Genomic DNA, 20,039 nt, shown 5'->3' with positions numbered 1-20,039 from the left:
TATGTCCGTAAACACACCAGCCAGCTGGTCTGCGCATGCTCTGAGGGCGCGGCTGGGGATGCCGTCTGGGCTTGCAGCCTTGCGAGGGTTGACACGTTTAAATGTTTTCCTCACGTCGGCTGCAGTGAAGGAGAGTCCGCATGTTTTAGTTGCGGGCCGTGTCAGTGGCACTGTATTGTCCTCAAAGCGGGCAAAAAAGTTATTTAGTCTGCCTGGGAGCAAGACATCCTGGTCCGTGACGGGGCTGGTTTTCTTTTTGTAATCCGTGATTGACTGTAGACCCTGCCACATACCTCTTGTGTCTGAGCCGTTGAATTGAGATTCTACTTTGTCTCTATACTGACGCTTAGCTTGTTTGATTGCCTTGCGGAGGGAATAGTTACACTGTTTGTATTCGGTCATGTTTCCGGTCACCTTGCCCTGATTAAAAGCAGTGGTTCGGGCTTTCAGTTTCACGCGAATGCTGCCATCAATCCACGGTTTCTGGTTTGGGAATGTTTTAATCGTTGCTATGGGAACGACATCTTCAACGCACGTTCTAATGAACTCGCTCACCGAATCAGCGTATTCGTCAATGTTGTTGTCTGACGCAATACGAAACATATCCCAGTCCACGTGATGGAAGCAGTCTTGGAGTGTGGAATCAGATTGGTCGGACCAGCGTTGAACAGACCTCAGCGCGGGAGCTTCTTATTTTAGTTTCTGTCTGTAGGCAGGGATCAACAAAATGGAGTCGTGGTCAGCTTTTCCGAAAGGAGGGCGGGGCAGGGCCTTATATGCGTCGCGGAAGTTAGAATAGCAGTGATCCAAGGTTTTTCCAACCCTGGTGGCGCAATCGATATGCTGATAAAATTTAGGGAGTCTTGTTTTCAGATTAGCCTTGTTAAAATCCCCAGCTACAATGAATGCAGCCTCCGGATAAATGGATTCCAGTTTGCAAAGAGTCAAATAAAGTTTGTTCAGAGCCATCGATGTGTCTGCTTGGGGGGGAATATATACGGCTGTGATTATAATCGAAGAGAATTCCCTTGGTAGATAATGCGGTCGACATTTGATTGTGAGGAATTCTAAATCAGGTGAACAGAAGGACTTGAGTACCTGTATATTGTTATGATCACACCACGTCACGTTAACCATGAAGCATACGCCCCCGCCCCTCTTCTTACCAGAAAGATGTTTGTTTCTGTCTGCGCGATGCGTGGAGAAACCAGTTGGCTGCACCGACTCCGATAGCGTCTCTCCAGTGAGCCATGTTTCCGTGAAGCAAAGAACATTACAGTCTCTGATGTCCCTCTGGAATGCTACCCTTGCTCGGATTTCATCAACCTTGTTGTCAAGAGACTGGACATTGGCGAGAAGAATGCTAGGGAGTGGTGCACGATGTGCCCGTCTCCAGAGTCTGACCAGAAGACTGCTCCGTTTCCCCCTTTTACGAAGTTGTTTTTTTGTCCCTATGTGCAGTTGCAAACCCTAGTGTGGCTTTTTTATGGGGGGTTCGGAGCAGTGGCTTTTTCCTTGCTGAGCGGCCTTTCAGGTTATGTTGATATAGGACTCGTTTTACTGTGGATATAGATCATTTTGTACCTGTTTCATCCAGCATATTCAAGGTCCTTTGCTGCTGTTCTGGGATTGATTTGCACTTTGCACCAAAGTACGTTCATCTCTAGGAGACAGAACGTGTTTCCTTCCTGAGCCGGTATGACAGCTGTGTGGTCCCATAGTGTTTCGACTTGCGTACTATTGTTTGTACAGATGAACATTGTACCTTCAAGCATTTGAAAATTGCTCCCAAAGATGAACCAGACTTGTGGAGGTCTACAATTTATTTTCTGATGTCTTGGCTGATTTCTTTTGATTTTCCCATGATGTCAAGCAAAGAGGCACTGAATTTGAATGTAGGCCTTGAAATACATCCACAGGTACACCTCCAATTGACTCAAATGATGTCAATTAGCCTATCAGAAGCTTCTAAAGCCATGACATAATTTTCTGGAATTTTCCAAGCTGTTTAAAGGCACAGTCAACTTAGTGTATGTAAACTTCTGACCCACTGGAATTGTGATACAGTGGATTATAAGTGAAATGATCTGTCTGTAAACAATTGTTAGAAAAATTACTTGTCATGCACAAAGCAGATGTCCTAACCGACTTGCCAAAACTATAGTTTGTTAACAAGACATTTGTGGAGTGGTTGAAAAATGAGTTTTAATGGCTCCAACCTAAGTGTATGTAAACTTATGACTTCAACTGTATATGAACTAATGTTTGTGGATGTCAGTTTGATAGTGTGTGGGGTAATTAGTGCATGCGTTTGTGCGTGTGTGAGCATGCAGGCCAAGACTACTGTACGTTTAGTACTGTACTGGTGGTCAGCGTGTGTGTTTGTCTATTTATACACACGTGGAGTCTGCAATGTAGGGATTTCTGTGGACCTGTGTAGAGGTGAGGAGTCCATAGACACAATAAGTGGTGTCTTCCTCCCTCTGTCATGTCCAAGTCTCTCGGTCTTCTCCACTCAATCTGAGAGGAAAATAGCTGCCGGTTATTCGACTACTCCTCCTCCTTAGTCTTTTTTTCTCCGGCTCGGTCCTGATGATTTTTTTACATGGCTCCCAGCAACTGCACAGATTTTTCAGCTGCGGAAAGAATCTTTTTGGGACGACATTTGCATAATCTATGACCGCTAAGGTTAAATATTTGAATAATTGTCTCAACCCCCTTTAGTCCCCAAAACATTGTAAGACACTCATGCTCTATCTGTGTAAAGCAGTGAACCATGAAATTTTAATTTCAATAAATACATAAATAATTATTCTCTGTGTGGAGATCGGCATCACGCCATGAAGATTATCATATTAAAGTAAGAAACATATTTTTTTAAAGCAAGCTTGATAAAGGCTCAAAAACAGTGAGCAAAAGTACCTTTCGGCAAAATACCTTAAGCGGGGAAAGGAAAACTCAGTATTATGTTTATTTGTTATATATTACACAGGGATTGCTCTGAAATGCACGTCTTACTATTTTTTTCCCATTCATTTTCAAAATGTTACCATTTAATAAACATTGTATTGTAATTCTAACTAGTAATTTACTGAGTCACAATTACCAAGTCGACTAGGTTGTTGTTTTTATCCGTGTGAGTGGATGTATTGTGTTTATCATAAGTGAGAGGTTATAAAAATGAATGCCTGATTCATTACATCTCTCATACTGAGATGATTACATACATCTCTCATACTCAGATGATTACATCTCTCATACTAAGACCTCTTATACCTTTATTTTTTTAAAGCATACGATATTGCATTAGATTTAAGATGGATCTGAAACGTAACTAGATACTGTCGATTTAATGGGATTGAATACAATATGCAGGGACAAATATAATCATTGAGTCATTGAGTCACAATGACTGAGTCATTGAGTCACAATGACAGAGTCATTGTGCCATATATGGTAGAGATATGTTGTAACAACTGTAGAGACTAAAATAACAGAGAGGATCTGAATATCAATGGCTATTCCCTGGAAGGGGCAGCTTGACTCAAATCCATATAGACCTCCATGCCATCTGGCTCCCTTGGCACGTTCAACCTCCTGTTAGCCAACCAGGTTGGCACATGGGGTCACGGAACATATGCAGTGGTATCCTCCTTGTCCATCCTTGTCACACTGGGTAACTGCGTACCGATGAGGTACATAGAAATGCTTTTTATAAAATGGGCATATCCCCTCAGGCCATTCAAGAACTCTGAATTAGAAATTCAGTCTCATAATGTACAGAATCACTAAATGTTCATTGGAGAGTCTATTTTCAGATACGCTTTGAGGATCAGAAATGTAGCTGAATGTAGAATTACTGTATTTCTGTTAGCTGTACTGTGTAGCCTACTCCCCTATTTGCCTGTTCTCTCTCTAAATCCCTTTGCATACTGCAAAACAAGCTCATTTGATCAGTACTCGACAGCCTGTGATTCCTGGAGAGGCATTATGGAAACATTTGCATAATTCATTTTTCACAAGTCTATGTTAAACTACATTTGTAGCAAGCAAATTGATGAACAACCTTATCACTGACTTGATGAAGTTGATCCTTGCCTGTCGACTCTGAACTACTACGGCGTTTGACCTCAATAGCCGTGAAACATGATGATGACAATAGTGATGCACTGCTAAATCCAAAATGGATTTACGATAGGAGATCTACAGTAATCTTATTGCATACTGTTTGGCTTTGGAGTTGTGTGATCTGTGCTTTGACCTGCTTTCTCTCTCTCTCTCTCTCTCTCTCTCTCTCTCTCTCTCTCTCTCTCTCTCTCGCACTCTGTCTGTCTGTGTCTGTCTCTCTCGCAGATGTAATCAATGAACATCACTTAGGTAAGACAAACATTTGCTCAAAAGAATGCAAGAATTTTATATGAATTGATATTAATGTGTAATTGAACTTTGGAGCGTTGATGATGTTTATAAGAGGTGTGTGGTACTTTGTCTCTTGTAGGATCTAAATGCAGGATGACATACAAACCGACACGCACGCACACACAAGCACACAGAGAAGAAACACACACGCATACAGTCACACCACACAAAGTCCCCCACATTAGCCATTCGTATTCTCCCTTTGACAGTTTCCGTGGACACACACACACACACATTCACACTCTCTCTCACACACAGAGGAAATAAGGATCTCTCATATTAAAGGGTACATTTTGAGGGCTAATGTGAAGTAGGCCTACTACTTCCTTTCCTGTCCAATAGAGTTGTTGAGCCACAGTGTGTGTGGAATTACCGCCATGTATTCTGGCTCATACTCTTCTTCTTAATGCCCAACGATTAGAAAAAGGTGCAATTGCATACAAGGTCACCGAGTGAGCGGGGGATCGTTTTAAACGGGTTAGCGAGCGCTAGTTAATTTGCTGAGATTAGCGTAAGCCTTGTGCTGCGGCGAGGAGCAGAAGGCGGACGGGGCCTCTTGACTGTTAGTGCCGTTTGACATCGGGATTAATTTGACCGGGGAGATTACGCCTCCCGCTTCCCACTCGCTGACAAGCAGCGACTTTAAACCGGGACGCCAAATTGCGGCGCTAATGGTTTTGAATGGGGTGGGGGAGAGAAGGGAGAGAACGCTGCAGAATGACTGAAATGTGGTCTGTATTACATTTGCTTTATTTTTCTCCCTCCTTTTTGTCACTCAAAACCCATGCCATGAGGTATCACTTGATCCGGCTGTATGTTTCTTTTTCACTTCTTTCTCTCTTTCTTTATATTTTCTCCCGAACGGCGCAGCGGTCTAAGGCCCTGCATCTCAGTGCTAGAGGCGTCACTAAAGACCCTGGTTCGATTCCAGGCTGTATCACAACCGGCCGTGATTGGAAATCCGCACAATTGGCCCAGTGTCGTCCGGGTTTTGCTGGGGTAGGCCGTCATTGTAAATAAGAATTTTATCTTAACTGACTAGCCTAGTTAAATAAAGGTTAAATAAAAAATAAAATTCTCAATTGTCTCTCCCTCTCTCTCTCTCTCTACTCCCCCTCACTCTCTCACACACTATCTCTGCCCCACCTCTCTCTACTCCCCTACCTCCTCTCTCTTTATCTCTCTCCCCCACCCCCCATGAGTAAAGGAACTCAGCATGGGGTGGTGAAGAAGACTTAAGAAATGAATAATTGAAGTGACGAGCACTTTAGTGACGTGTTGTCTCTGGATACGACTGCTTATACCTTTGATGAGCATTGCCCTCCCCGACCCTTTCTTAGAATCCTGAATATAAGAACAGCTACTTCTAGTAGATACAATAATTATTAAAAAAATATATATAATAATGTTAGTATATCATTAAATTAGCAATGTACTTTGCTAAATTGGCTCTATTAATCAAATTGTCATATTGGATTCTTATAAGAAGTGTGCGTATCTTTAGGTCCTTTGTTCTGAACAAAGGTACTGATGTTCTTCTCCTCAGTCAGTTTGTGGCGGCTTGTGTGCATCACAGGCCATGACTACAGTACATCCTACAAGCATACATATACGTGTGTGTACACTTTACTGCTGAAACCCAGGGGGTTACCGCTAACTCTATCGCTAACTAACCCTATGTGAGGAGACTTGAGTTTAGTAGGCCGCTGTCGCTGACTGTTGTGTAAGCAGGGAGCGCCCAGCATGAATAAAATAATGCAGGCATCCTCCCAAGCCTGCCGAACGGGGGCTTTTTGTCCAAAGCTAACTGGAGCAGGAGAATGGGTCTGTACAGCCATCTAGCCTGTTATTTCTGCAGGGGCTGAGTGCCGGACCCACTAATGCTATGTGACAGTTCTGGAGCAAGGAGGAGGAGGGATGGAGAAAGGGAGAGGAGGAGGAGGAGGAGGAGGAGGAGGAGGAGGAGGAGGAGGAGGAGGGATGGAGAGAGGAGGAGGAGGAGGGATAGAGAAAAGGAGAGGGGGGGAGGAGAAGGGATGGAGAAAGGAGGAGGAGGGAAAGGTTGGAGAAAGGGAGAGAAGGGATGGAGAAAGGGAGAGGAGGAGGAAAAGGTTGGAGAAAGGGAGAGAAGGGAAGGAGAAAGGGAGAGGAGGAGGAGAAGGGATGGAGAAAGGGAGAGGGGAGGAGGAGGAGGAGAAAGGGAGAGGAGAGGAGGAGGAGAAAGGGAGAGGAGAGGAGGAGGAGAAGGGATGGAGGAGGAGGAGGAGGAGGAGGGATGGAGAGAGGAGGAGGAGGAGGGATAGAGAAAAGGAGAGGGGGGGATGAGGAGAAGGGATGGAGAAAGGGAGAGGGGAGGAGGGATGGAGAAAGGGAGAGGGGAGGAGGAGAAGGGATGGAGAAAGGAGGAGGAGGAAAAGGTTGGAGAAAGGGAGAGAAGGGATGGAGAAAGGGAGAGGAGGAGGAAAAGGTTGGAGAAAGGGAGAGAAGGGATGGAGAAAGGGAGAGGAGGAGGAGAAGGGATGGAGAAAGGGAGAGGGGAGGAGGAGGAGGAGAAAGGGAGAGGAGAGGAGGAGGAGAAAGGGAGAGGAGAGGAGGAGGAGAAGGGATGGAGAAAGGGAGAGGAGGAGGAGAAGGGATGGAGAAGGAGAGGGGTTGGAGAAAGGGAGAGGAGGAGGAGAGGGGTTGGAGAAAGGGAGAGGAGGAGGAGAAGGAGAAGGAGAAGGGATGGAGAAAGGGAGAGGGGAGGAGGAGGAGAAAGGGAGAGGAGAGGAGGAGGAGAAGGGATGGAGAAAGGGAGAGGGGAGGAGGAGGAGATAGGGAGAGGGGAGGAGGAGGAGATGGGATGGAGAAAGGGAGAGGAGGAGGAGAGGGGTTGGAGAAAGGGAGAGGAGGAGGAGAGGGGTTGGAGAAAGGGAGAGGAGGAGGAGGAGGAGGAGGAGAGGGGTTGGAGAAAGGGAGAGGAGGAGGAGAAGGAGAAGGGATGGAGAAAGGGAGAGAAGGGATGGAGAAAGGGAGATGAGGGATGGAGAAAGGGAGATGAGGGATGGAGAGAGGGGAGGAGGAGGAAAAGGGATGGAGAAAGGGAGAGGAGGAGGAGAAGGGATGGCGAAAGGGAGAGGAGGAGGAGAGATAAAGGGAATGGAGAGGAGAGGAAGGGGGATGAAGGTGAAGAGGTAGAAGAGCAATAATGGAGGAAAACAGGGATGCAGAGAAATGTGGACCAGGGAGAGAAGGGTGTTAGAGAATGGACCACAGTCATGATGGAGTAATGAGAGGAGGTGAGGTAATGGGAAGAGGAGAGGTGAGGTAAAGGGAGGAGGGGAGAGGTAAGGTAAATGGAAGGGAAAAGGAGGAGAGGTGAGGTAAAGGGAGGAGAAGAGGGAAAGGTAAGGTAAATGGAAGGGGAAAGGTGAGGTAAAGGGAGGAGAGAGGGAGAGGTAAGGTAAATAGAAGGGGAAAGGTGAGGGAAGGGGAGAGGAGGAGAGGTGAGGTAAAGGGAGGAGGAGAGGTGAGGTAAAGGGAGGAGGAGAGGTGAGGTAAAGGGAGGAGGAGAGGTGAGGTAAAGGGAGGAGGAGAGGTGAGGTAAAGGGAGGAGGAGAGGTGAGGTAAAGGGAAGGGGAGAGGTGAGGTAAAGGGAAGGGGAGAGGAGGAGAGGTAAGGTAAATGGAAGGGGTGAGGTAAAGGGAAGGGGAGGAGGAGAGGTGAGGTAAACGTAAGAGGAGAAACTTGTGATGACATTTGAGAAAATGAGGAAAGACGAGCGGTTATGAAAGTGTATACGTCACAATACACCCAGTCATTACAAAGATACAGGCGTCCTTCCTAACTCGGTTGCTGTAGAGGAAGGACACCGCTCAGAGATTTCACCATAAGGCCAATAGTGTCTTTAAAACAGTCACAGAGTTTAATGGCTGTGATAGGAGAACACTGAGGATGGATCAACAGCATTATAGTTACTCCACAATACCAACCTAAATGACAGAGTGAAAAGAAGGAAGCCTGTACAGAATAAAACATATTCCAAAACACGCATCCTGTTTGCAATAAGACACTAAAGTCAAATTGCAAAGAATTTGGCAAGGAAATGTATTTTATGTCCTGAATACAAAGCGTTATGTTTGAGGCAAATCCAACACATCACTGAGTACCACTCATCATACTTTCAAGCATGCTGCATCATGCTATGGGTATCCTTGTTAGGATAAAAATAAAATGGAATAGAGCGAAGCACAGGCAAAATCCTAGAGGAAAACCTGGTTCAGTCTGCTTTCCAACAGACACTGGGAGATGATTTCACCTTTCAGCAAGAAAATAATCTAAAACACGAGGCTAAATATACACGGGAGTTGTTTACCAATACGACATGTCATGTTCCCGAGTGGCCTAGATACAGTTTTGACTTAAATCTGCTTGAAAATCTATGGCAATACTTGAAAATGGCTAATGTACGAATATTGTACAATCCAGGTGTGGAACGCTCTTAGACATTTACTCAGAAAGACTCAGCTGTAATCACTACCAAAGGTGATTCTAACATGTGTTGACTCAGGGGTGTTATGTAAATGAGATATTTCTGAATTTCATTTTCAATAAATTTGCAAACATTTCTAAAAACATGTTTTCACTTAGTCATTATATAGGTATCGTGTGTAGATGGGTGAGACAAATAATCAATTGAATACATTTTTTATTCAGGCCTTAACACAACATGTGTTGTGAATACTTTCTGAACCACTGTATACAGATGATGTCTATAGTACAGTGTTCAGTCATCGACATCCTGGTATCAGTTTATATGTGTCAAATGTTTGTGACGCAATGCAATAATACCATGTTGCCATCGAAGTGGGATGACACAACATCCTTTAGGGCTCAGTGTGAGATTGGCGTAAGGCTGGGGGTGGGGGTAAGGTCTTGGGTGGGATCGCTCTGATGTTGCTGTAATTTGTGGCATTGGGGTTAATGGTAGACATCCATAGAAATAGAATTCCACACACACCACACACACACACACACACACACACACACACACCACACACACACACACACCACACACACACACACCACACACACACCACACACACACACACCACACACACACACACCACACACACCACACACACAGTTTATTTATGAAGGGATGCATACACCCATGCTGTATTACCACTGACAGCCAGTAATGTAAAGTACTACATAAGTCGTTTTTGTGGATGTCTGTACTTTACTTTACTATTTGTATATTTGACAACTTATACTTTTAAAAGTACTCATTACAGTATGAATGCATAGCAGGACAGGAACATGTTCCTATTCCCACACTTTTCAAAAAAACATCCCTGGTCATCCCTACTACCTCTGATCTGACTCACTAAACACACATACTTCATTTGTATGAATGAATGAATTATTCATTTGTGTTGGAGTGTGCCCCAGGCTATCCGTAAATAAACAAAACAAGAAAATGGTGCAGTCTGGTTTGCTTAATATAACTAATTTGAAATGATTTATACTTTTACTTTTGATACTTAAGTATATTTAAAACCAAATAGTTTTAGACTTTTACTCAAGTAGTATGTATGACTGGATGACTGTTTCTATTTAGGTATGGATGCTTTTTCCACCACTGCTGACATCCATATGAACATGAACACACAGATGGATAGTATTCCAACCGTTTGTTTTCTCAAACCTCTACTAGACTTGAGCAGTGAACACACACACTACACACACGCCAAGACTAGAAGGGAGTCACAAAGGAACGAGAGAGAAAAAATCAGAGAGCAAAATAAAACAAGTTTTTTTATTTTTTTATATATATATATTTTTCTGTGCTCTGCTCCTGCCCTGACAAGATCATACACCATCCCCTGAAGTGCAAAAGATGGGAGGGAAAGATATGAGGGGGCGAGGGAGAGACGATATGCGAGAGGGAGGGAGAGCGAGAGAGAGAGAGAGAGAGAGAGAGACAGACAGAGAGATGAAAAGGAGAGAGAGAAATACTAGAGGGAAAAAGACAGTCTGTTCCCCTCTTGTCTGAGAAGCCTGTCATTACGATGTTGGCGTCGGCAGGGTGGAGGGGGGGGGGGGGGGGGGGGGAACAGACTTGGCGGGGAGTCTCATCTCCCAAAAATATAAGGGGTGAAGCAAAATGGCTGCCTCACCAAGCCTGGGGAGAGCGGGAAGGAAACCAAGCCTGTGGAGAGAGGGAAGGAAACCAAGCCTGGGGAGAGCGGGAAGGAAACCAAGCCTGTGGAGAGAGGGAAGGAAATCAAGCCTGTGGAGAGGGGGAAGGAAACCAAGCCTGTGGAGAGAGGGAAGGAAACCAAGCCCGTGGAGAGCGGGAAGGAAACCAAGCCTGTGGAGAGAGGGAAGGAAACCAAGCCCGTGGAGAGCGGGAAGGAAACCAAGCCTGTGGAGAGAGGGAAGGAAACCAAGCCTGTGGAGAGCGGGAAGGAAACCAAGCCTGTGGAGAGAGGGAAGGAAACCAAGCCTGTGGAGAGAGGGAAGGAAACCAAGCCCTGGGAGAGAGGGAAGGAAACCAAGCCTGGGGAGAGAGGGAAGGAAACCAAGCCTGTGGAGACAGGGAAGGAAACCAAGCCCTGGGAGAGAGGGAAGGAAACCAAGCCCAGGGAGAGGGGGAAGGAAACCAAGCCCGGGGAGAGGGGGAAGGAAACCAAGCCCGTGGAGAGCGGGAAGGAAACCAAGCCTGTGGAGAGCGGGAAGGAAACCAAGCCCGGGGGAGAGGGGGAAGGAAACCAAGCCCGGGGAGAGGGGGAAGGAAACCAAGCCCGGGGAGAGGGGGAAGGAAACCAAGCCCGTGGAGAGGGGGAAGGAAACAAGCCTGTGGAGAGAGGGAAGGAAACCAAGCCCGGGGAGAGGGGGAAGGAAACCAAGCCCGTGGAGAGGGGGAAGGAAACAAGCCTGTGGAGAGAGGGAAGGAAACCAAGCCCGTGGAGAGGGGGAAGGAAACAGCCAGATGTGGAGAGAAAGGGGGAGGGAGGGAGAGCAAGGGGGCAAGAGATCCATCCCCAGGAAGGAATGTCATGGAGGGGAAGGAGGGAAGGTAACATAAAGGGGATACATGCTGAGTAAAGAGGCAGGTTCCCCCCACAGAACAGACCGGTGTGTGTGTGGTTGTGAAATTATGTTTGAGTGTCTACATTTGCACTTGTGAATTTGGTAGTGTGTGTGCATTTATTATGATTCATTAAACATTTCACAGCTCACAAGAGGAACTCTTGCGACAGAACGAGAGAGCAAGGGAGGGAGTGAGAGCAAGGAGAGTGAGTGAATGAGGGAGGGAGAGAGTCAGAGCTCATGCCATCGTTGTCAGTGAGAAGAGAACCGTTGGAATCAGCAGAGCTCAATCCACTTCTCAAGAGAGCTTAGTACTCTCTCAGCACTCTCTCACACACACACACTCTCACACACACACACTCTCACACACACACATGCGCGGTCCACCACTTTAGCCACTGATGTCCTCTTTCCTCCGGCAGTGTGAGTGTACCCCATAATAGCACACATTAAGCCTGTCTATACAGTGTTGCAGGCTTATACATTGACCAGCATAAAATAGAGCTGTATATCTCTTTCGTTCTCTCCCCCTTTGTCTATTGCTCCTTCTCTCGCTCTCTCCCTCTTGTCTTTTTTTAAAAACGTTCTCTTTTTCTCTCCCCCTTCTGTCTCTCTATCTCTCTTCACTTTCTCTCTCGCCCCCCCCCCCCTCCTCTCCTCTCAATCTCTTCGTATCTATTTCTCCTCAGGGGGAGGCCCACTGTAGTCCTCCTGCCTGCTAAACCCCTTCTTTCGCTAACGAAGGGAAAGGCTTCGTTCGTTATGCAAATGAGATGTATTCAGTCGGCCTGTGAGACGAATCCCCCCAAGGAGATCGTGTTAATTATGTAAAATTTAAAAAACGAACGAAACACACACACGGAAGAAGAAGAAAAAATCTCCCCATCATATTATTAGAAATGCCTTAATGTGACCTTGTTTGTCGGAACGGAAGTAATGTGCCCTATTTCTTTCCCTGCTCTTTTCATCAAGCCTCTCCGACCAATGTTTTGTTTCAGCTTGACATTTTTACATTTTGCGCTGGCTGTCTGGCAAGGCAGTGATGGTAGAGGTATTAGTGGTGGGTGGGTAAGTTGGAAGCGATGTGTCGTCCTCGTGTGGTGAAATGGCCACAGTACATCTCGTGAGAGAGGGAGGGAGAGAGAAAGGCCACCGAAAGGCAGACCTGGCTCAAGAGAAGATAGGCTATGTGCACACTGTCCACAAATAAGGTGGAAACTGAGCTGCACTTCCTAACCTCCTGCCCAATGTATGACTATATTAGAGACACATATTTCCCTCAGATTACACAGATCCACAAAGAATTTGAAAACAAATCCAATTTTGATAAACTCCCATATCTACTGGGTGAAATACCACAGTGTACCATCACAGCAGAAAGATGTGTGACCTGTTGCCACAAGAAAAGGGCAACCAGTAAAGAACAAACACTGTTGTAAATACAACCTATTTGTTTATTTATTTTCCCTTTTGTACTTTAACCATTTGTACATTGTTACAACACTGTATATACATAATATGACATTTGTAATGTCTTTATTATTTTGGAATTTTTCTAAGTGTAATGTTTACTGTACATTGTTGTTTAAGTTTAGTTTATTATCTATTTCACTTGCTTTGGCAATGTTAACATATGTTTCCCATGCCAATTTAGCCCCTTCAATTGAAATTGAATTGAGAGGGAGAGAGGGAGAGTTTGTAAGAGAGGGAGAGTGAGAGAGACCCCATATACAGGATACTAATCTTCTTTGTGCTGTATACGGGAGCCCCTCCTCATCCCTCTCCTTTCCACCCGGGGAGGATAAAGAAATGAACACACCGGTGTTTAACCTTTTTCCAACAGAAACGTGTCTGTATCAAATCATCCATTTAACAGTAGCAGAGGGGAACCAATGATACAGCAACTCCAAGGTTACCTCATCTAGCTCTCTCTCTCTCTCTCTGTCTCTGTCTCTCTCTGTCTCTTTCAATATTTCCAAAATGATTTTATTTTGATATTCAGCTACTGTATATTTCAAGAACATGCTATTTTAATTATATGCTAATTGCTAACTACATTGTTACTATTATCAACCAAAGACATTATGGAGCATGTTAACGTCTCTATTAACTTCACTTACAAGCGACCTCACAATTCAATCTTTTATAAAGATGGTGACACACTTGACCGTTACCTGGCACTGAGATAATATTAGGATAGGAGATGTCAAAAAAAGGGATATTTCCATAACGTAATATTTCCGATATTTCCTTAATCATTTCTCCACTTCTAATTCATTAGAAAAGCGACACCTTCATAATCGAGGATTTTTTTACGCTCTGCAAAAGCCCTTTTTCAGCTGTAGTTCTTACAACTCACAGATTACATACATTTATTAAAGATACATGTATTTTTCCGTACTATCCATAAACCCCCAAGTCTTAAAGGACATGATTTAGAGTGAACCAGACATGAATAACAAAATAAATATTTCAACAAAATGTCAGTAATTGCTTTGCAATGTCGTGCTTCATTTGCATCAGTATTTTGAGTGTCTTCATTCATAGTGATGGAGTGGTGCTATTGTCATACCTTAGTGATGGTTGTTTAATTTTTTATTATATAGAAATAAATGTAGCCTACTTTCTCACATATCTGTGTTTGGTGGAGGAGGACACATATTATGTCCGCCAATAGAAGTAAAATGCCTAGAAGGAACAAAGCCGTCAGACCTTTGAATGCGGATGGGAAAGGGAATGTCTCTTCTAGTCATTTCTATTTTCTCCTTGTGATTCTCCACCTCCTCCAGTTGGCCAGTCACTGTTTAGCTGCTGTGGTTTAGCTACCCCTCCCTCCCTCTGACCTGGGGGTTATGTCAACAGCACTGTGGATTAGAGGGACGGGTGGGTTGCCAGATACAATGAACGGGTTGCCAGATTAAATAAGAGGGTGAGCATGTTTCAGCAGTAGTGGCAGAAACTACTCACACAGATCAATGTGTTTGATCAGTTCCCCCTTAGGTCAGATGAGACTGGGGCGGGGAGGGGGTGGAAGGGGGTTGTAGGGTTGTGAAAGGGGGGGTGGAAGGAGGTTGGAAGGGTGGAAGAAGTTTGGAGGGAGGATGGAATGGGAGTTTGGAGGAGGGAGAAGAGGGGGGTGGAGGAGAGGGTGGAAGGGGGGGTGAATAGGGGGGGTGGAGGGGATGATGGAAGGGGGGTTGGAGGGGATTGTGGGTGGAGGGGAAGGTGTGATGGGGGATTGGAGGGGAGGGTGCGATGGGGGATTGGAGGGCAGGATGGAAGGGGAGTTGGACCACAACTACAAACAGAGGGGCTGTGAGGGTGTAAGATCGATCTGCCACCAGCTGTGCCACTGTAAACACGTGTAAACACAAACACCCGCAGGTTTGTGCACGCACGAACATGCGCAGACACACAGAATCAAATAGACATGAAACCTTCACTGTCCATTGAAAAATGGAAAATGTTCAGCACACACACTCTCTGATACACATACACTGGCAAGATTTGTCTCAGTACAGTTACTTGTGGTTAGATTTCTCATACTTAAAAAAAAAGTTTCTGTTTCTCTTTCTGTCTCGGTCTCTCTGTCTCAGTCTCTCTGTCTCACTGTCTCGGTCTCTCTGTCTCTGTCTCTCTGTCTCACTGTCTCGGTCTCTCTGTCTCAGTCTCTCTGTCTCACTGTCTCGGTCTCTCTGTCTCTGTCTCTCTGTCTCGGTCTCTCTGTCTCAGTCTCTCTGTCTCACTGTCTCGGTCTCTCTGTCTCTGTCTCTCTGTCTCGGTCTCTCTGTCTCAGTCTCTCTGTCTCACTGTCTCGGTCTCTCTGTCTCTGTCTCTCTGTCTCGGTCTCTCTGTCTCAGTCTCTCTGTCTCACTGTCTCGGTCTCTCTGTCTCTGTCTCTCTGTCTCGGTCTCTCTGTCTCAGTCTCTCTGTCTCACTGTCTCGGTCTCTCTGTCTCTGTCTCTCTGTCTCGGTCTCTCTGTCTCAGTCTCTCTGTCTCACTGTCTCGGTCTCTCTGTCTCTGTCTCTCTGTCTCGGTCTCTCTGTCTTGGTCTCTCTGTCTCACTGTCTCGGTCTCTCTGTCTCTGTCTCTCTGTCTCGGTCTCTCTGTCTCGGTCTCTCTGTCTCACTGTCTCGGTGTCTCTGTCTCTCTGTCTCGGTCTCTCTGTCTCTGTCTCTCTGTCTCGGTCTCTGTCTCGGTCTCTCTGTCTCGGTCTCTGTCTCGGTCTCTCTGTCTCGGTCTCGGTCTCTCTGTCTCGGTCTCTCTGTCTCGGTCTCTCAGTCTCTCTCTCTTTCTGTCTCTCTGTCTCGGTCTCTCTGTCTCGGTCTCTCTGTCTCGGTCTCTCGGTCTCGGTCTCTCGGTCTCTCTCTCTGTATCATGTATGTATGTCTACAGGTCAAATCTCCAAATCTCCAAAACCTCCCTAAAAGTTGGCCATGTTGTTATTGTTAAGTTCAGAGGGTCAACATCTATAATGGTGGCTACATCTATAATGGTGGCTACATCTATAATGGTGGCTACATCTATAATGGTGGCTACATCTATAATGGTGGCTACATCTATAATGGTGGCTACATCTATAATGGTGGCTACATCTATAATGGTGGCAACATCTATAATGGTGGCTACATCTATACATCTATAATGGTGGCTACATCTATACATCTATAATGGTGGCTACATCTATAATGGTGGCTACATCTATAATGGTGGCTACATCTACACATCTATAATGGTGGCTATATCTATAATGGTGGCTACATCTATAATGGTGGCAACAGCTATAATGGTGGCTACATCTATACATCTATAATGGTGGCTACATCTATACATCTATAATGGTGGCTACATCTATAATGGTGGCTACATCTACACATCTATAATGGTGGCTATATCTATAATGGTGGCTACATCTGTATATCTATAATGGTGGCTACATCTGTACATCCATAATGGTGGCTACATCTATAATGGTGGCTACATCTATAATGGTGGCTACATCTATAATGGTGGCTACATCTATAATGGTGGCTATATCTATAATGGTGGCTATATCTATAATGGTGGCTATATCTATAATGGTGGCTATATCTATAATGGTGGCTACATCTATACATCTGTAATGGTGGCTACATCTATAATGGTGGCTACATCTATACATCTGTAATGGTGGCTACATCTATAATGGTGGCTACATCTATACATCTATAATGGTGGCTGCATCTGTAATGGTGGCTACATCTACATCTATACATCTGTAATGGTGGCTACATCTATAATGGTGGCTACATCTATAATGGTGGCTACATCTATAATGGTGGCTACATCTATACAGTTATAATGGGATCTACATCTATAATGGGGGCTCCATCTATAATGGTGGCTACATCTATACATCTGTAATGGTGGCTACATCTTTACATCTGTAATGGTGGCTACATCTATACATCTGTAATGGTGGCTACATCTATAATGGTGGCTACATCTATACATCTGTAATGGTGGCTACATCTATAATGGTGGCTACATCTACACATCTATAATGGTGGCTACATCTATACATCTATAATGGTGGCTACATCTATAATGGTGGCTACATCTATACAGTTATAATGGGGGCTACATCTATAATGGGGGCTCCATCTATAATGGTGGCTACATCTATACATCTGTAATGGTGGCTACATCTTTACATCTGTAATGGTGGCTACATCTATACATCTGTAATGGTGGCTACATCTTTAATGGTGTCTACATCTATACAGTTATAATGGGGGCTACATCTATAATGGGGGCTACATCTATAATGGGGGCTACATCTATACATCTATAATGGTGGCTACATCTGTAATGGTGGCTACATCTACACATCTATAATGGTGGCTACATCTATACATCTGTAATGGTGGCTACATATATAATGGTGGCTACATCTATACATCTATAATGGTGGCTACATCTGTAATGGTGGCTACATCTACACATCTATAATGGTGGCTACATCTATACATCTGTAATGGTGGCTACATCTATAATGGGGGCTACATATATAATGGTGGCTACATATATAATGGTGGCTACATCTATACATCTATAATGGTGGCTACATCTATACATCTATAATGGTGGCTACATCTATAATAGTGGCAACATCTATACATCTATAATGGTGGCTACATCTATACATCCATAATGGTGGCTACATATATAATGGTGGCTACATCTGTAATGGTGGCTACATCTATAATGGTGGCTACATCTATACATCTGTAATGGTGGCTACATCTCTACATCTATAATGGTGGCTACATCTATACATCTATAATGGTGGCTACATCTATACATCTATAATGGTGGCTACATCTATACATCTATAATGGTGGCTACATCTATACATCTATAATGGTGGCTACATCTATACATCTGTATTGGTGGCTACATCTATACATCTATAATGGTGGCTCCATCTATAATGGTGGCTCCATCTATAATGGTGGCTACATCTATAATGGTGGCTACATCTATACATCTATAATGGTGGCTACATCTATACATCTATAATGGTGGCTACATCTATAAATCTATAATGGTGGCTACATCTATACATCTATAATGGTGGCTACATCTATACATCTGTAATGGTGGCAACATCTATAATCGTGGCTACGTCTATAATGGTGGCTACGTCTATAATGGTGGCTACATCTATACATCTATAATGGTGGCTACATCTATACATCTGTAATGGTGGCTACATCTGTAATGGTGGCTACATCTATACATCTGTAATGGTGGCTACATCTATACGTCTGTAATGGTGGCTACATCTATAATGGTGGCTACGTCTATAATCATGGCTACGGCTATAATCGTGGCTACGTCTATAATGGTGGCTACATCTATAAATCTATAATGGTGGCTACATCTATAATGGTGGCTACATCTATAATGGTGGCTACATCTATAAATCTATAATGGTGGCTACATCTATAATGGTGGCTACATCTATACATCTATAATGGTGGCTACATCTATACATCTATAATGGTGGCTACATCTATACATCTATAATGGTGGCTACATCTATACATCTGTAATGGTGGCTACATCTATACATCTATAATGGTGGCTATATCTATACATCTGTAATGGTGGCAACATCTATAATCGTGGCTACATCTATACATCTATAATGGTGGCTACATCTATACATCTGTAATGATGGCTACATCTATAATGGTGGCTACATTTATAATGGTGGCTACATCTATACATCGATAATGGTGGCTACATCTATACATCTGTAATGGTGGCTACATCTATATGTCTGTAATGGTGGCTACATCTATAATCGTGGCTGCGTCTATAATCGTGGCTAAGTCTATAATGGTGGCTACGTCTATAATGGTGGCTACGTCTATAATGGTGGCTACGTCTATAATGGTGGCTACGTCTATAATGGTGGCTACGTCTATAATGGTGGCTCCGTCTATAATGGTGGCTACATCTATACATCGATAATGGTGGCTACATCTATTCATCTATAATGGTGTCTACATATATAATGGTGGCTACGTCTATAATGGTGGCTACGTCTATAATGGTGGCTACATCTATAATGGTGGCTACGTCTATAATGGTGGCTCCGTCTATAATGGTGGCTACATCTATACATCGATAATGGTGGCTACATCTATTCATCTATAATGGTGGCTACATATATACATCGATAATGGTGGCTACATCTATACATCTGTAATGGTGGCTACATCTATACGTCTGTAATGGTGGCTACATCTATAATGGTGGCTACGTCTATAATGGTGGCAACGTCTATAATGGTGGCTACATCTATAATGGTGGCTCGTCTATAATGGTGGCTACGTCTATAATGGTGGCTACGTCTATAATGGGGGCTACATCTATATTGGGGGCTACATCTATAATGGTGGCTACATCTATAATGGTGGCTACATCTATACATCTATAATGGTGGCTACATCTGTAATGGTGGCTACATCTACACATCTATAATGGTGGCTACATCTATACATCTGTAATGGTGGCTACATCTTTAATGGTGGCTACATCTATACATCTATAATGGGGGCTACATCTATAATGGGGGCTACATCTATAATGGTGGCTACATCTATACATCTATAATGGTGGCTACATCTATACATCCATAATGGTGGCTACATTTATAATGGTGGCTACATCTATACATCTATAATGGTGGCTACATCTATACATCTATAATGGTGGCTACATCTATACATCTGTAATGGTGGCTACATCTATAATGGTGGCTACATCTATACATCTATAATGGTGGCTACATCTACACCTCTAAATGGTGGCTACATCTGTAATGGTGGCTACATCTATAATGGTGGCTACATCTATAATGGTGGCTACATCTATAATGGTGGCTACATCTATAATGGTGGCTTCATCTATAATGGTGGCTACATCTACACCTCTAAATGGTGGCTACATCTATAATGGTGGCTATATCTATACATCTGTAATGGTGGCT

The 20,039-nt window shown here is 44.1% G+C and overlaps 1 protein-coding gene across 1 annotated transcript in view; it reads left to right on the top strand.

Annotated features, from left to right (window-relative positions):
* Positions 1-20,039, top strand: part of LOC109868760 (nuclear receptor subfamily 6 group A member 1-A) — a 193,077-nt gene that overhangs the window by 132,111 nt on the left and 40,927 nt on the right. The window contains exon 3 of the mRNA XM_031803053.1: positions 4,354-4,377. Within this exon, the coding sequence (XP_031658913.1) occupies positions 4,354-4,377 (24 nt within the window). The remainder of the gene's footprint in view (positions 1-4,353; positions 4,378-20,039) is intronic.

This window comes from Oncorhynchus kisutch, linkage group LG23, assembly GCF_002021735.2.
Source record: "Oncorhynchus kisutch isolate 150728-3 linkage group LG23, Okis_V2, whole genome shotgun sequence".
Classification (NCBI taxonomy): domain Eukaryota; kingdom Metazoa; phylum Chordata; class Actinopteri; order Salmoniformes; family Salmonidae; genus Oncorhynchus; species Oncorhynchus kisutch.
This window is presented reverse-complemented; position numbering and strand designations above follow the sequence as displayed.